Source organism: Stegostoma tigrinum, chromosome 12 (genome assembly GCF_030684315.1).
Source record: "Stegostoma tigrinum isolate sSteTig4 chromosome 12, sSteTig4.hap1, whole genome shotgun sequence".
Lineage (NCBI taxonomy): Eukaryota > Metazoa > Chordata > Chondrichthyes > Orectolobiformes > Stegostomatidae > Stegostoma > Stegostoma tigrinum.
This window is the reverse complement of record NC_081365.1, coordinates 1,999,468-2,016,497: the sequence shown is the minus strand read 5'-3', so window position 1 is coordinate 2,016,497 and position 17,030 is coordinate 1,999,468. Positions and strand designations below refer to the sequence as shown.

At 49.0% G+C, this 17,030-nt stretch overlaps 1 protein-coding gene across 2 annotated transcripts in view; it reads left to right on the top strand.

The window, feature by feature from the left end:
- cadm2b (cell adhesion molecule 2b) overlaps window positions 1-17,030 on the top strand; it is an 881,902-nt gene that overhangs the window by 841,037 nt on the left and 23,835 nt on the right. Inside the window, exon 9 of one of the 2 annotated variants that reach the window (XM_059650078.1) lies at window positions 4,868-4,981. The exons of the other annotated variant lie outside the window; for it this stretch is intronic. Coding sequence (XP_059506061.1) covers window positions 4,868-4,981 — 114 coding nt within the window. The remainder of the gene's footprint in view (window positions 1-4,867; window positions 4,982-17,030) is intronic. 2 annotated transcript variants of the gene reach the window in all.

The window sequence follows — 17,030 nt, the reverse complement described above, 5'->3', positions numbered from 1 at the left end:
TTATTAATGACTTGGACGAGGGAATTGAAGGATGGGTCAGCAAGTTTGCAGACGACACAAAGGTCGGAGGTGTCGTTGACAGTGTAGAGGGCTGTTGTAGGCTGCAGCGGGACATTGACAGGATGCAGAGATGGGCTGAGAGGTGGCAGATGGAGTTCAACCTGGATAAATGCGAGGTGATGCATTTTGGAAGGTCGAATTTGAAAGCTGAGTACAGGATTAAGGATAGAATTCTTGGCAGCGTGGAGGAACAGAGGGATCTTGGTGTGCAGATACATAGATCCCTTAAAATGGCCACCCAAGTGGACAGGGTTGTTAAGAAAGCATATGGTGTTTTGGCTTTCATTAACAGGGGGATTGAGTTTAAGAGTCGTGAGATCTTGTTGCTGCTCTATAAAACTTTGGTTAGACCGCACTTGGAATACTGCGTCCAGTTCTGGTCGCCGTATTATAGGAAAGATGTGGATGCTTTGGAGAGGGCTCAGAGGAGGTTTACCAGGATGCTGCCTGGACTGGAGGGCTTATCTTATGAAGAGAGGTTGACTGAGCTCGGTCTCTTTTCATTGGAGAAAAGGAGGAGGAGAGGGGACCTAATTGAGGTATACAAGATAATGAGAGGCATAGATAGAGTTGATAGCCAGAGACTATTTCCCAGGGCAGAAATGGCTAGCACGAGGGGTCATAGTTTTAAGCTGGTTGGTGGAAAGTATAGAGGGGATGTCAGAGGCAGGTTCTTTACGCAGAGAGTTGTGAGAGCATGGAATGCGTTGCCAGCAGCAGTTGTGGAAGCAAGGTCATTGGGGTCATTTAAGAGACTGCTGGACATGTATATGGTCACAGAAATTTGAGGGTGCATACATGAGGATCAATGGTCGGCACAACATTGTGGGCTGAAGGGCCTGTTCTGTGCTGTACTGTTCTATGTTCTATGTTCTATGTTCTATGTTCTAACATACCAACTTGAAAATGCCCTGTTTATCCCAACTCTCTGTTTCCCATTTGTTAATCGACCTTCTTTCAATGCTAATAGGTCAGCCCAAATTCGATCCTGTGTATTAAACTGCTGTTTGGCCACTTATTGAATGACATTTGGAATCCTAAGTTTCACACATCCACTGGTTTCCCTTTATCTATCCTGCTAGTTACACCACTATTCTCTAATGAATTTAGCAATCTCCATTTCTCTTTTGTAAAGCCAGATTGAGCAGGCTATAATTTCCTTAATGCATTGTCAAAACTTCCTCAATTCTGAAGAAAGGTCCAGGCTGGAAACGTCAGCCTTCCTGCTCCTCTGATGCTGCCTGGCCTGCTGTGCTCATCCAGCTCTACACCTGGTTATCACTTCCTCAATAATAATGGGTTCCAGCATTTATCCAATGACTGCTGTCAGGCTAACTCGCCTGGACTCCACAGTTTTCTTCCTCCATTCCTGAGGGCCCTCTCATATTTACAAGTGGATTATAAAACAGACATTGTCATTGGCTTTTAGCATGAAGGGAATAGTAAAAGGGCTGTTATCGTTGGCTCGGAGTGAGAATTGAGTTATAAAAGGGGCATTGTCATTGGCTCCAATATTGAAGTGGGTTATAAAAGAGACATTGTTGTTGGATCAGGCTGGACAGTAAGTTATAAAAAGACATTGTGATTGGTTCAGACTGAAGTGGGTCTTAGAAGGAGTCTGGTCATTGGCTCAGAGAGGTGGGGGTGAGTAATAAAAGAGGCTTTATCATTGGGTTATAAAACCTTTGGTATATCAAAAAACTGAACTGTTTTAAAGCAAGAATCATGTTCTTTCTTCTCAATGTCCCAGTTTCCTGATTATTGGTGATAAAACTGCTTTCCATTGGATGAGAACTTTCTAGATGCTCCAGACTGAATGGCCTAAGCAAACCCCAATGTGTGTCTCTGGCCCACTCTGTGATAGTTGATCAATAGTCAATGCCATACTACCCTGTTTGGGATTGAAAGGTCAGAGCTCCTGTCTGTGATGTTACCACTCCCCCTCCCCACTGCACCACCTCCACCCTGACCTCTCCTCCCAGTATCAGGTTGACCTGGGAACCTGTGATTCTCGAGCTGGGGCACTGTTTGTGGGGGGAGATGTCACTATGACCATTACCCCTCCCACCCAGCCTCCCATTACCACCTGTGAAGCTTGCGGCTCTGTCTCGGATGGAGAGTCGGGGGATTAAAGCAGTTAGAGCATAGTAATATTAAGCAAAAATGTCTTTGACAGCAAGTACTGTTGTATGTTTAACTGTTACTTTCTGACCATTCTCTGTATCTGTTTAACATTTATATTTATTACAGGAAGCACAAGTTGGTTTGCGTGTAGTTAATGGGTCCTGCTGATAGCAGGGTGACATGATCTGACAGCATTGCTGACATTTCTGTGACACAATGCTGTCCCTATGCTGAGAGTAAGGCCCAGAGACAGGGCTCAGTGAGCTGAGTGTATACTCCACAAGGAAACATCTCCAAGCCATTGAGAAAGACCAGAGGAAGTAGGGAAGCCAGCAACCTGGACTGGACAGTCTCCTCAGAATCAATGTCATTCTAGGCTGATGGTGCAGGCTGTGCAGCCCGTTACTGCTTCAACTGCAGCTCAGTGCCATCAGTCCTGGGTGGTTGTGGGTCAAATCAAGCTGTTAGCTGGATGTTGCAGTCTGTTTGCTCCCTCTCCATAACTGAGAGCTGGAAGCCTGGAACCAGAGTATCCAGCCTTTCCATTCAGGCAGCTGGAACTTAACCAACAGCTGTTGTGGGATTGGGGGATTGGTGAGCAGGTCTGTCTCAGACTACTGAGCTGTTCACTGGGTAGTGAGACTCAGCACCATTATCCAGTCAGGATTTGGTAGCTATGGGGCTCGGTGCAATACAGCAGCCAGTCCCAGGCTACCTTCCACACCACGTTCTGTGTCGGCCATACCCCATGCCTGTTGTAAAAACCAAAAGAACTATGCGTGAAGTAAATCAGGAACAAAAAACAAAGTTGCTGGAAAAGCTCAGCAGGTCTGGCAGCATCTGTGGGGGAGAAAACAGAATTAACGTTTTGGGTCCGGTGACCCTTCCTCAGAACTGACAGTGGCTGGGAAAATGTCAGTTTATGTGCAGAAAATATGAGGTGGGTGGGGTAGGGTGTAAACGATAAGACAGAGCCCGAAGGGAGAGAGTAAGACAGTTGGACAGACAAAGGAGTTGCTAACGATCAGGCTGGGAGGGTGAATAGTTGTTAATGGGGACTGTTAGTGACTAACAACAGGGGGTGTATAGGGGCAGGCTGTGTGGTAACAAGGCCCGATGTGTGGGGTGGGGAGCTGGGACATGGGGCAGTTTAGGCCCTAAAATTATTGAACTCAATATGGAGTCCGGAGGGCTGTAGGGTCCCCAAGCGGAAAATGAGGTGTTGTTCCTCCAGCTTGCGTTGGGCTTCACTGCAACACTGTAGCGAGCCGGAGACAGCGATGTTGGCCGGGGAGCAGGGTGGTGCATTGAAGTGGCGGACAACAGGTAGTTCAGGGTTAAGCGATAATGGGAACTGCAGATGCTGGAGAATTCCAAGATAATGAAGTGTGAAGCTGGATGAACACAGCAGGCCAAGCAGCATCTCAGGAGCACAAAAGCTGACGTTTCGGGCCTAGACCCTTCATCAGAGAGGTTCGCTGGTTACAGGGGAAGGTGCTGTCAGGCTGTGGGGAGGTGTTGGAGGTGAAGGAAGTATGGACCAGGGTCTCCCAGGCTTCCAAGCGAATAGCCCCCAACCCCCCCACAGCTCGTTTCTACCTCCTGCCAAAACCCCACAACCAGGAATGTCCAGGTAGACCCAATGTTTTAGCCTGCTCATGCCCCACAGAACTCATCAGACCCGAAGCGTTAACTCTATTTTCTCCTTCACAGATGCTGCCAGACCTGCTGAGCTTTTCCAGCAACTTTGTTTTTGTTCTTGTGCCTTTTGTGTTGACTCCAAGATTTGTACAGGTTCAGTGACAAGGAGTCAACCCCTTTTGCATGTAGTACATCTTCTGCCCACCTGAGGGAGCCCTGTGGCTCCAACACAATACTCCACACAACTGAGCTGAGCGTTGGTTTTCAGTGGAGAGCTCCACAAGATAATGATCAGGCAGTTCATAAATAACAACCCATTCCCCCACCCCCCCTCCCCACAATAGTTATACACGAGCCTCTTGAGTTGGATGCCTCCCCAGGCATTTCACCACATGCTTTCCAGCCAGGCACAGTGGAGCTGGATGAACACAGCAGGCCAAGCAGCATCTCAGGAGCACAAAAGCTGATGTTTCAAGCCTAGACCTTCCGAAACGTCAGCTTTTGTGCTCCTGAGATGCTGCTTGGCCTGTTGTGTTCACCCAGCTCCACACTTTGTTATCTGGGATTCTCCAGCATCTGCAGTTCCCATTATCACAGTCAAATAGATGTTGGTGCATCCAGCCCATTTGTAATGAGCCCTGAGAATTATTTATGACAAAGGAGGATACACAGATTGCGGCCTGTCTGAATCCTCTCCTTGTGTTACACACAATAGTGTGGCTCTAAATTCCAGGTGAATACACTCGCCCTGCCCCTGTTATTGGTCATTGTTTCAGCTGAAATGTTTCAAAAGACATGTAAGTGCTTATTGCCTTTTGCTTATATTCAGAGCATTCTCTGTAATCTGTTAATATTGGCTGGCCAATGTTTGTTGGTTTATATTGTTCAACTTCATTGCATTTGTATATTATTTGGAATGGTTTTCTGTGAGTTTTCCTTTATTCATGATGCATGATCTTTTTTGATTGCTTTCAGTTTTGGTTTGGTTTCTCTTCCTTGTCTCTTGCCTGTTTCAAGATTATTTTTTCTTCCCACCAACCAGATGCTCCCATCTCTCCGTCTCCCACCATCAGCACCCCTTCCTCTCCCTCCACTAGAACCCCCGTTACCATAGCAACCAGCACCACCAAACTGACCGCTGTCTCCAGGGCCCGAGGTACAGTATCAAAGATGCATTTCTTTCTCAACTTAGTTGCTAATTTAGCTGAATGTAGTGAGTAGATGTCATAGTTGGATTTAGTGAATGTCATCTCATTGAATGCATCATTCATTGAACACTGTTCCAAGTGGGATCCATCAGCAGGGGACCAGGACATTTGGGTGATGGCAGGAGCAATTATCAAGCTCCTGGGCAGGACTGGAGCCGGTGGGTGTTGTAAATCGAGGCCCCCAGGGGGCAATGGGGCAGGTTTAAATAGCACTCCTGATAGTATGGTCTTGTGGAGTAAAAGACGGGAACAAAGTTTTGATCATGAATCCTAGCCCCAATTGCCACTCTTCCCTCCAAAGCGATGAGCCAATGCTGTTGTCCTCCATCTCCCAAACAGTGATTGGGTGAACTTTTCTTGCTACTGGACATGGTGGAAGAGATGGCACCCAGTTGGCCCTGCCAGCCTGAGTTAGGGCAGGGGAATCTCGGCCTGTGCCCTGGCTCTCACTGCCCACTGACTGCCAAGTGTATGTTTGTAAAGCTGCGCACTAGGGTCAGCTGCGAGTTCACCTCCCCATATCCCCCAGCTCAACCTGCTCTCAGGAAGGAGTCACAGCTAACACAGGAGGGAAGGACAATGTGTCTGGTCCAATGGAGACAAATGAGATGATGAAACTATTTTGCTGTGTTTACGTTACAAGGTGCAGTGTCTGACAAACAAACAAGAAAGATTAGTAAAACTGCCCATGACCAAGTGCTCTGCCCCAGTCCTCCCCCCCCCCCCCCCCCCCCGAGGTGATGTGATGACTCAATTCCCCCAACAACACTGTCAACAAAAGGCTCACAAATGACAAACTCCACACTTCCTCCCACAGTGACTGGCATTGGTTGACAATCTGTGACCAGGAGCCTTTTGTCAGGAATATGGGTGTCCCTGCCTGGGCGGCTTCTAATATCCATCCCTGGTCCCCTGGAGCTGCCTTCTTGAGGCGCTGCAGTCCATGTGCTGTGGGTTGACCCGAAATGCCCTTAGGGAGGAAATTCCAGGATTTTGACTCAGTGACAGTGAAGGAACTGGAATATATTTCCAAGTCAGGATAGTGAGTGGCTTGGAGGGGAACTTGCAGGGGATGGTGTTCCCATGTAGTCTTCAGTTCTATTGTCAGAATGTTGTCAGGGCCTGTGTCTCCAACCGTTCCTTGATATCATGTGGAGTGAATCGAATTGGCTGGAGACTGGTATCTGTGATGCTGGGGACCACTGGAGGAAACCGAGATGGATCATCCACTCAGCGCTTCTGGCTGAAGATTGCAGCAAATACTTTAGCCTTACCTTTTGCACTGATGCGCTGGGCTGTTCCATCATTGAGGATGAGGATATTCGTGGAGCTTCTTCCTCTATTGAGCTGTTTAATTGTCCTCCAGCATTCACAACTGTATGTCTGATTCCTTTTCTCATTTCCAAGTGTTATTGGTCCCATGTCATTTGCCCTGTTGGGCAGAATGTTAAGATCCCAGAATACTGCCTTAAGGATGAGTTGGGGAGTTTTCCTTGGTGTCATGGTTAATATTTACTACTCTATCAGCATCACCAAGTGAACAGATTACCTGATTATCATATCACTGCCTGCGAGATCCTGCTGTGTCCAAAAGAGGTTCCACTCCAACAGTACAGTTGTGACTGCACTTCAAATAGTACCTCTTTGGCTGTAAATGTCCCACGTTTGTGAAAATCCTTATGTAAATGTAGCTTGTTGTTTTTCTTTGCCTAGTTGTGCCAGATATCACTCCCTAGAAACAGGAGGGGTTTGGGGGGAGGTGTTTGTGGGGGAGTGGGGTTGGGTTTGGGGGTGGTGTTAGGGGACTGAGGCCTGTTCATGCAGAGGTGAGGTGCTGTCCACTCGCTGGGATAATGCAGGGAGTGAGGACAAGGAGCTGGACTCAGATGCTGCGATGTCAGTGGGTAAACAGGAGAGGTCTGTAAGGGGAAGAAGTTAAACTGATTGGCCGTAATGCAGCATGTAGTTGATACTCTGGATACCATGTGAGAACATCACTGTGGGAGACCGACTTCGATTACAACCATCGTTACAGATGAGAGGAAATTTCCTCACTGATTAGTGCATTCAGGACAAACACCATCAAAGGAACAAAAACAGAAATTTCTGGAAAAGCTCAGTGGGTCTAACAGCACCTGTGAAGAAAAATGTCAGAGTTAACATTTCAGGTCCAGTGTGGCCTCTTCTCAGCACTGCCTCAGAACTGGACCCAAAACATTCACTCCGATTTCTCTTCACTGATGCTGTCAGACCTGCTGAGCTTTTCCAGCAACTTCTGTTTTCATTTCTGATTTATAGCACCTGCAATTCTTTTGATTCCCAACAACGGTAGTTCAGAGGGAGGTAAGAGTTGGCCATTGGGTCATACAGAACTTGGATATTACTGGAAAAAGACACATTTCAGCAAAGCTTTTCATCTTTTCATCAGGACATTGCACAAGAATACCAATTCATGGGGAAGACCAACATTTATAGCAAGTGAGTGCTGACTGGCTGCACAGAATTTCAATCCAGCCCTAGCTGGAGTAGTGTGTAGGTGTGGTCCCCACACTATAGGAAGGATGTGATTGCACTGGATGGGATACAAGGAGATTCACCAGGATGTTGTTGGGATGGAGCTTTTCAGCGGTGGAGATGCTCCTAAGATGCTGCTTGGCCTGCTGTGTTCATCCAGTTCCACACTTTTTATTATCTGGATATGCTGGGGTTGTTTTCATTTGAGTAGAGAGGCTGATGGGGGGAGCTGATAGAGGTGTATAAGATTGGGAGGGGAATGGACAGCATTGATGGGAAGCAGCTGTTACTGAGTTGAAGGGTCAGTAAGATGAAAAGCAAGAGGCTGAGATGGGATTTGAGGGTGGGGGGGGTTTGGAATGTACAGCCTGGGTGGGTATTTGAGGATGGAAACGTCATATCAATGAGCCCTCGAAATTGGCCACAGGTGGGAAAATGGGACTAGTATCAATTTAGTGCACTGGGCCGAAGGGCCATTTCTGTGGTGTGATTCTCTGAACTTTTCCACCCGGGTGAAACACTGTCCTTTATTTAACAAGTAACATATTCATCTGTCAGGAGAGAGGGAGGGGGTGTAGGGACCTGGAGGGGGCTACAGAGACAGGGAGGGGGTGTAGGGACCTGGAGGGGGTTACAGAACAGGGAGGGGGTGTAGGGGTCTGGAGGGATATGGAGGGGGTGTAGGGACCTGGAGGGGATTACAGAGACAGGGAGGGGGTGTCGGGAGCTGGAGGGGGTTACAGGGATATGGAGGGGGTGTAGGGGGCTGGAGGGGATTACAGGGATATGGAGGGGGTGTAGGGGGCTGGAAGGGGTTACAGGGATATGGAGGGGGTGTAGGGGGCTGGAAGGGGTTACAGGGATATGGAGGGGGTGTAGAGGGCTGGAGTGGGTTACAGAGATAGGGAGGGCATCTAGGGGGCTGGAGGGGGTTACAGGGATAAGGAGGGCGTGTAGGGGGCTGGAGGTAGTGACAGAGAGATGGAGGGGGGTTAGGGGCCTGGAGGAGGTTACAGAGATAGGGAGGGGGTGTAGGGGGCTGGAGGTGGTGAAGGGGAGGGGGAGGGGTGTAGAGGGTTGCGGGAGGTGATGGGGAGAGGGAGGGGCTTAGGGGGTTGCAGGAGGTGACGGGGAGAGGGAGGGTGTTAGGGGGTTGCAGGACGTGACGGGGAGAGGGAGGGGGGTAGGGGGTTGCAGGAGGGGACGGGGAGGGGGTTGGGGGGTTGCAGGAGGTGACGGGGACGGGGGTGGGCGGGGTTGCAGGAGGATTCAGGGAGGGGGATAGGGGGTTGCAGGACGTGACGGGGAGGGGGGGTAGGGGGTTGCAGGAGGTGACGGGGACGGGGAGAGGGTTAGGGGGTTGCAGGAGGTGACGGGGAGGGGGGTGGGGGGTGTTGCAGGAGGATTCGGGGAGAGGGAGGGGGGTGGGGGTGTTGCAGGAGGATTCGGGGAGAGGGAGGGGGGTAGGGGGTTGCAGGAGGTGACGGGGAGAGGGAGGGGGTTAGGGGGTTGCAGGAGGATTCGGGGAGGGGGGTAAGGGGGTTGCAGGAGGTGACTGGGACGGGGAGAGGGAGGGGGGTAGGGGGTTGCAGGAAGTGACGGGGACGGGGAGAGGGAGGGGGGTAGGGGGTTGCAGGAGGTGACGGGGACGGGGAGAGGGAGGGGGGTAGGGGGTTGCAGGTGGTGACTGGGACGGGGAGAGGGAGGGGGGTAGGGGGTTGCAGGAAGTGACGGGGACGGGGAGAGGGAGGGGGGTAGGGGGTTGCAGGAGGTGACGGGGACGGGGAGAGGGAGGGGGGTAGGGGGTTGCAGGAGGTGACGGGGACGGGGAGAGGGAGGGGGGTAGGGGATTGCAGGAGGTGACGGGGACGGGGAGAGGGAGGGGGGTAGGGGGTTGCAGGTGGTGACGGGGAGAGGGAGAGGGAGGGGGGTAGGGTGTTGCAGGAGGTGACGGGGACGCGGAGAGGGAGGGGGGTAGGGGTTGCACGAGGTGACGAGGACGAGGAGAGGGAGGGGGGTGGGGGTTGCAGGAGGTGACCGGGACAGGGAGAGGGAGGGGGGTGGGGGTTGCAGGAGGTGACCGGGACGGGGAGAGGGAGGGGGTTAGGGGGTTGCAGGAGGTGACGGGGAGATGAAGGGAGTGTAGGGGGTTGCAGGAGGTGACGGGGAGAGGGAGCCGTGTAGGGGGTTGCAGGAGGTGACAGGGACGGGGAGAGGGAGGGGGGTGGGGGTTGCAGGAGGTGACCGGGACGGGGAGAGGGAGGGGGTTAGGGGGTTGCAGGAGGTGACAGGGACGGGGGTGTAGGTGTTTGCAGGAGGTGACGGGGCCTGTGAGGGGGAGTAGGGGGTTGCTGGAGGGGACAGGGACAGGAAGTGGGGGGTAGTGGGTTGCAGGAGGGGACAGGGGATAAGGATAGACTCTGCTGGTGGGTTGGGCTGGGATTTGAAAGGTCAAGGTGACTTTGCTGTTTGGTGACCAATTTGTCGGGGGCCCTCTGTCTGGGTCTAAAGTACTCATCAAACCTCCAGCTGAGTGAGAACACAGGAATAAGGGAATCTCTCACTGTCCTCTCCGCACAGGCCCCAGTGTAAATAATCACTTGTTCCAGTGTTTGAATCCCAGTGGAGAGTTTAACTGGACTCTGATGTTAATAACAATCGACCGTCTCATTTGTTTCAGTCTGTGTTTTCAAAATCAATGAGTGAAACCTCATTAGACTAATGGAGCAATGTTTACCCCACACTGTGCATCAGCTACACTGCTGCGGTGTTTACAACTTCATTACATTCGGGTGAGCCACACTGAGACCAAAATTATCATTGATTTCTGTACACGTGGAAACCGAGAAAACGTTCAATACTATGTCATCAAATTCACAATCACCGGGAGTGACATGATCCTTCCAGAGACAATGTGAGACACAACCCCTTCCCACCCCAATGCGGTAAGCTCATTATACTGACCAGTTCTCACTGCAAACACTCCTGCTGTGGGTGCTGTCCCTGCCTCTGAGCTCCCAGTTCACGTCACACTCCAGGTCTCAATGCTCATTTCACATCCCTGCCTGCTCGGGAGGCTTTCCAATGGGCCCTGTGGCAGGAGGGTCCAGTGATAGAGAAGGAATCGGCGTCTGGGCTCCTGTGCTGGGCCGAGCTGAACCAAGCCACGAAGACTCGCAAGTAGGTGTGGTCAGATTGCTCCAGACACATGGGGGCTTCCAGCACTCAGTCTGAACAAACCCCTCCAACAAACCAATGTCCTTGGGGGTGCTTTTGCTAATGCTGTGGGGGAGGGTTTAAACTAATGTGGCAGGGGGATGGGAACCAAATATTGGACAGAAAAGAGATAGAAACGAAAGCCTGTAGGGAACTAGATAATGGGAGTCAGTGTGACTAAAGGGAATAGTAGTCGGGGAGCAGATGATGAACACAAAGGGACAGGTGGTCTGAGGTGCATTTGTTTTAATGCGAGAAGTGTAGTAGATAAGGCAGTTGAGCTTAGGGCTCGGATCGGTACCTGGAAGTACGATGTTATTGCTATTACTGAGACTTGGTTGAGGGAAGGGCACGATTGGCAACGAGTTGTCCCAGGGTATCGATGCTTCAGGCGGGATAGAGAGGGAGGTAAAAGGGGTGGAGGAGTTGCAGTACTGGTCAAAGACGATATCACAGCCGCACCGAAGGAGGGCCCCATGGAGGACTCAAACAGAGAGGCAATGTGGGTAGAACTCAGAAATAGGAAGGATGCAGTAACAATGTTGGGGCTGTACTACAGGCCTCCCAACGGCGAGCGTGAGATAGAGGTACAAATATGTAAACAGATAATGGAAAGGTGTAGGAGAAACAGGGCGGTGGTGATGGGAGATTTTAATATTCCCAACATTGACTGGGATTCACTCAGTGTTAGGGGTCAAGATGGAGCAGAATTTGTAAGGTGTGTCCAGGAGGGTTTCCTGGAGCAGTATGTATGTAGTCCAACTCGGGAAGGGGCCATACTGGACCTGGTGTTGGGGAATGAAACCGGCCAGATGGTTGATATTACAGTAGGGGACCATTTCGGGAATGGTGAGCACAATCCCGTAAGTTTTACAATATTCATGGACAAGGATGGGAGTGGTCCTAAAGGAAGAGTACTAAACTGGGAGAAGGCCGACTATACCAAGATTCGGCAGGATCTGAGGAATGTAAATTGGGGGAAACTGTTTGAAGGTAAATCTACATTTGGTATGTGGGAGGCTTTTAAAGAGAGGTTGATTAGCGTGCAAGAGAGACATGTTCCTGTGAAAATGAGGAATAGAAATGGCAAAATTAGGGAACCATGGATGACAGGTGAAATTGTGAGACTAGCCAAGAGTTAAAAGGAAGCATACATGAGGCCTAGGTGACTGAAGACAGACGAAGCTTTGCAAGAATATCAGGAATGTAGAGCGAATCTGAAACGAGGGATTCAGAGGGCTAAGAGAGGACATGAGATATTGCTGGCCAACATGGTTAAGAAAAATCCCAAAGCCTTTTATTCATATATAAAGAGCAAGAGGGTAACTAGAGAAAGGATTGGCCCACTTAAGGACAAAGAAGGAAAGTTATGCGCTGAGTCAGAGAAAATGGGTGACATTATTAACGAGTACTTTGCATCGGTATTCACCAAGGAGAGGGACATGATGGATGTTGAGGTTAGGGATAGATGTTTGCTTACTCTAAGTCAAGTTGACATGAGGGAGGAGGAAGTGTTAGGTATCCTAAAAGACATTAGTTGGACAAGTCCCCAGGTCTGGAAGGGATCTATCCCAGGTTACTGAGGGCAGTGAGAGAGGAAATAGCTGGGGCCCTAACAGATATCTTTGCAGCGTCCTTAGACACGGGTGAGGTCCCAGAGGACTGGAGACTTGCTAATGTTGTCCCCTTGTTTAAAAAGGGCAGAAAGGATAATCCAGGTAATTAGCGACCGGTGAGCCTGACGTCAGTGGTTGGGAAGCTGCTGGAGAAGATACGGAGCGATAGGATATATTTCCATTTGGAAGAAAATGGGCTTATCAGTGATAGGCAACATGGTTTTGTACAGGGAAGGTCATTTCTTACCAACTTAATAGAATTCTTTGAGGACATGACAAAGTTGATTGATGAGGGAAAGGCTGTCGATGTCATATACATGGACTTCAGTAAGGTGTTTGATAAGGTTCCCCATGGCAGGCTGATGGAGAAGGTGAAGTCACATGGGGTCCAGGGTGTGCTAGCTAGATGGACAAAAAAACTGGCTGGACAACAGGAGACAGAGAGTTGTAGTAGAAGGGAGTTTCTCAAATTGGAGACCTGTAACCAGTGGTGTTCCACAGGGATCTGTGCTGGGACCACTGTTGTTTGTGATATATGTAAATGATCTGGAGGAAGGTGTAGGTGGTCTGATCAGCAAGTTTGCTGATGACACTAAGATTAGTGGAGTAGCTGATAGTGAAGGGGACTGTCAGAAATTACAGTAGAATATAGATAGACTGGAGAGTTGGGCAGATAAATGGCAGATGGAGTTCAATCCGGGCAAATGCGAGGTGATGCATTTTGGAAGATCAAATTCAAGGGCGAACTATACAGTAAATGGAAAAGTCCTGGGGAAAATTGATGAACAGAGAGATCTGGGTGTTCAGGTCCATTGTTCCCTGAAGGTGACAACACAGGTCAATAGGGTGGTCAAGAAGGCATACGGCATGCTTTCCTTCATTGGGCGGGGTATTGAGTACAAGAGTTGGTTGGTCATGTTACAGTTGTATAGGACTTTGGTTCGGCCACATTTGGAGTACTGTGTACAGTTCTGGTCGCCACATTACCAAAAGGGTGTGGATGCTTTGGAGAGGGTGCAGAGGAGGTTCACCAGGATGTTGCCTGGTATGGAGGGTGCTAGCTATGAAGAGAGGTTGAGTAGATTAGGATTATTTTCATTAGAAAGACGGAGATTGAGGGGAGACCTGATTGAGGTCTACAAAATCATGAGGGGTATAGACAGGGTGGATAGCAAAAAGCTTTCTCCCAAAGTGGGGCCTCAATTACTAGGGGTGATGAGTTCAAAGTGAGAAGAGGAAAGTTTGAGAGATATGCGTGGAAAGTTCTTTACACAGAGGGTGGTGGGTGCCTGGAACGCGTTGCCAGCGGAGGTGGTAGACACAGACACGTTAGCGTCTTTTAAGATATATTTGGACAAGAACATGGATAGGCAGGGAGCAAATGGGCACAGGCCATTAGAAAATAGATGACAGGTTAGACAGAGGATCTTGATCAGCGCAGGCTTGGAGGGCCGAAGGGCCTGTTCCTGTGCTGTAGGCTTCTTTGTTTCTTCTTTGTTTCTTTGTTTCATCATTCCTCCAGCCTCAGGAGGTTCCTCATCAGCTCAGGCCAGTCCCTTCCTGAGATTCAAACACATTATCCAAACTCACATCACACTGTTGGACGGTCAGCGCTGAGGGAGCGCCGCACTGTGGGAGGGTCAGCGCTGAGGGAGCGCTGCATGCTAGGCCTTCAATCTTCTATAATTTGTATTGTTGATGTTTAAGGGAGTAAAAGTCATGGTTGTTGAATTTGAACTTACCATAACGTTTAATAAGCAGGTCTGTTATGCAGAGGACATGCCTCAGATCCAGACAGTGGTGAATGAAGTGGGTGGATAGAAATCCGATAGAGGGAGTATAAGGTGGAGTATAATGTGGAAAGATGAGAAGTTTTTTCTCTTTGGCAGGTGGAATAATAAAGCCAAGAATCCCTTAAATGGGGTCCCTACAGAATACTGACATGCAGAGGACCTGGGTATTTTAATGCATTAAGCTGTAAAAGTTACTGCGCAGGTACAGCAAGTAATTGAGGGAGCTGATAGGATACTAACCTGTTTTAGAAGTGGAATTGAACATAGGAGTAAGAATGTAATAGTTTAGTTCTCCAGGATATTGGTGAGACTATATTCTAAATACAGTGTGAGGTTTTAATCTCCTTATTCACAGAAGGATGTAAATGTTTTCGTGGTTGTTCAGGGGAGATACTCTGGATGAATACCTGGAAGGAGTGGGTAGGGTGATGGGGGAACATTGGACAGATTGGGCCCGTTTCCACCGGAATTTAGAAAAATGAAGGGAAATTTAATCAAAATGTATCAGATCCCAAATGGGATCTTCACAAGGTGGATTTGTAAAAGATTTCCTCTTGTGGATCAGTCCAGAACCAGGGGGCAGTGCTTTTAAATTAGAATCTTAGAAACTCTACAGTGTGCAAGCAGGCCATTCAGCCCATTGAGTCCACACTGACCCTCTGAAGAGCTTTCCGCCCCATCCCTATAACCCTGCATTTCCCATGGCCATTCCACCCAGCCTGCATATCTTTGGAGTGTGGGACACAATACAGCACCCAGGAACAATGTGCAAAATCTACACAGACTGTCACCCAAGGCTGGAAAAGATGCTAGATCCATGATGTTGTGAGACAGCAGTGCTATCTACTGTGCTGGCTGAGTCATGAGTTTCCCTCTCAGGACTCTAGCTTGACAGGGGGTGGGGAACCGGATTTATAATTCAGAGGATGAGGTATTCAGCCATTCCAACAGGCACAACAGAGAGTGATAATGGGAACTGCAGATGCTGGAGAATCCAAGATAATAAAATGTGAGGCTGGATGAACACAGCAGGCCAAGCAGCATCTCAGGAGCACAAAAGCTGACGTTTCGGGCCTAGACCCTTCATCAGAGACGGTCTAGGCCCGAAACGTCAGCTTTTGTGCTCCTGAGATGCTGCTTGGCCTGCTGTGTTCATCCAGCTCCACACCTTGTTAACGAGGAGAGGTCACTTTGGATTTGGTGCTTGGCAATGAACCGGGCCAAGTGTTAGACCTGTTGGTAGGAGAGCATTTTGTCAGTAGCGATCATAACTCTGTTACTTTTACAATAGTCATGGAAAAGGATAGATACATATGGCAGGGTAAGGTTTATAATTGGGGGAAGGGTAATTACAATTCTGTTAGGTGGGAACAGATGCTGTCAGGGAAGAGCACTATTGAAATGTGGAGATTGTTTAAGTAATACATACTGCATGTGCTCGATATGTTTGTCCCCAGCAGGCAGGGAAGATGCGGTCGAGTGAGGGACCCTCGGTTCTCATGAGCGGCCGAATGACTGGTCAAGAGGAAGAAGGATGTTTATATAAGGTTTAGGAAACAAGGAATGGAAAAGGCTCTCGAGGGATACAAGTTAGCCAGGAAGGAGCTGAAGAAAGGGCTTAGGAGCGCTATAAGGGGGCATGAGAAAACCTTGGCAGATAGGATCAAGGAAACCCCAAGGCTTTTTACACGTACGTGAGGAATGAGAGAATGACCAGAGAAAGGGTAGGGCTGATCAAGGATTGTAAAGGGAATTTGTGCATGGAGCCTATAGAGATAGGAAAGATCCTTAATGAATACTTTTCTTCGGTATTCACAACTGAGGAACCTAGTTGTAGAGGAGGACAGTGTGAAACAGGCTGGTAGGCTAGAGGAGGTGAATCCTAGTAAGGAAGATGTGCTAGGAATTTTGAGGAACTTGAAGATGGATAAGTCCCCTGGGCCTAATGAGATTTATCCAAGTATTCTATGGGAAGCAAGGGAAGAGATCACAGGGCCTTTGGTGATGATCTTTTTATCCTCACTGTTCATGGGTATAGTGCTGGAAGATTGGAGAGAGGTAAACGTCATTTCCTTGTTCAAAAAAGGGAATAAGGGTAACCCCAGAAATTACAGGCCAGTTAGTCTTATGTCAGTGGTGGGAAAATTATTCGAAAGGGCTCTCAGAGATAGGATTTCTGATCACTTGGAAAGGCACAGTTTGATTTGTGAGGGCTAGAACATGCCTCACAAACCTTACTGAATTCTTTGAAGAGGTGACCAAACACGTGGATGAAGGTAGAGCAGTGGATGTGGTGTACATGGATTTAAGTAAGGCATATGTTAAGGTTTCCCATGGTAGGCTCATGCAGAAAGTAAGGAGGCATGGACAGAAAATATTCAACATGGTGCTCAGTTACGAGTGATGTACCACAAGGATCGGTTCTGCGTCCTCTGCTATATGTGATTATCGTAAATGATTTGGATGAAGGAGTGGAAGGGTGGATTCGTAAGTTCGCAGACGAAATGAAGGTAGGTCGAGTTGTGGATAGTGTGGAGGACTGTTCTAGGTTATAAAGGGACATTGATAGGACGCAGAGCTGGGCTGAGAAGTGGCAGATGGAATTTAATCCTGAAAAGTGTGAGGTGATTCATTTTGGAAGAACAAACTTGAAAGCAGAATACAGGGTTAACGGAAAGATTCTTGGCAGTGTGGAGGAGCAGAGGGATCTTGGGGTTCATGTCCACAGTCCCCTGAAAGCTGCCACCCAGGTGAATAGAGTTGTTAAGAAGGCAAATGGTGAGTTAGCTTTCATTATTTGAGGGATTGAGTTCAAGAGATGTAAAGTTATGCTCCATCCATACAAAAGCCTGGTTCAG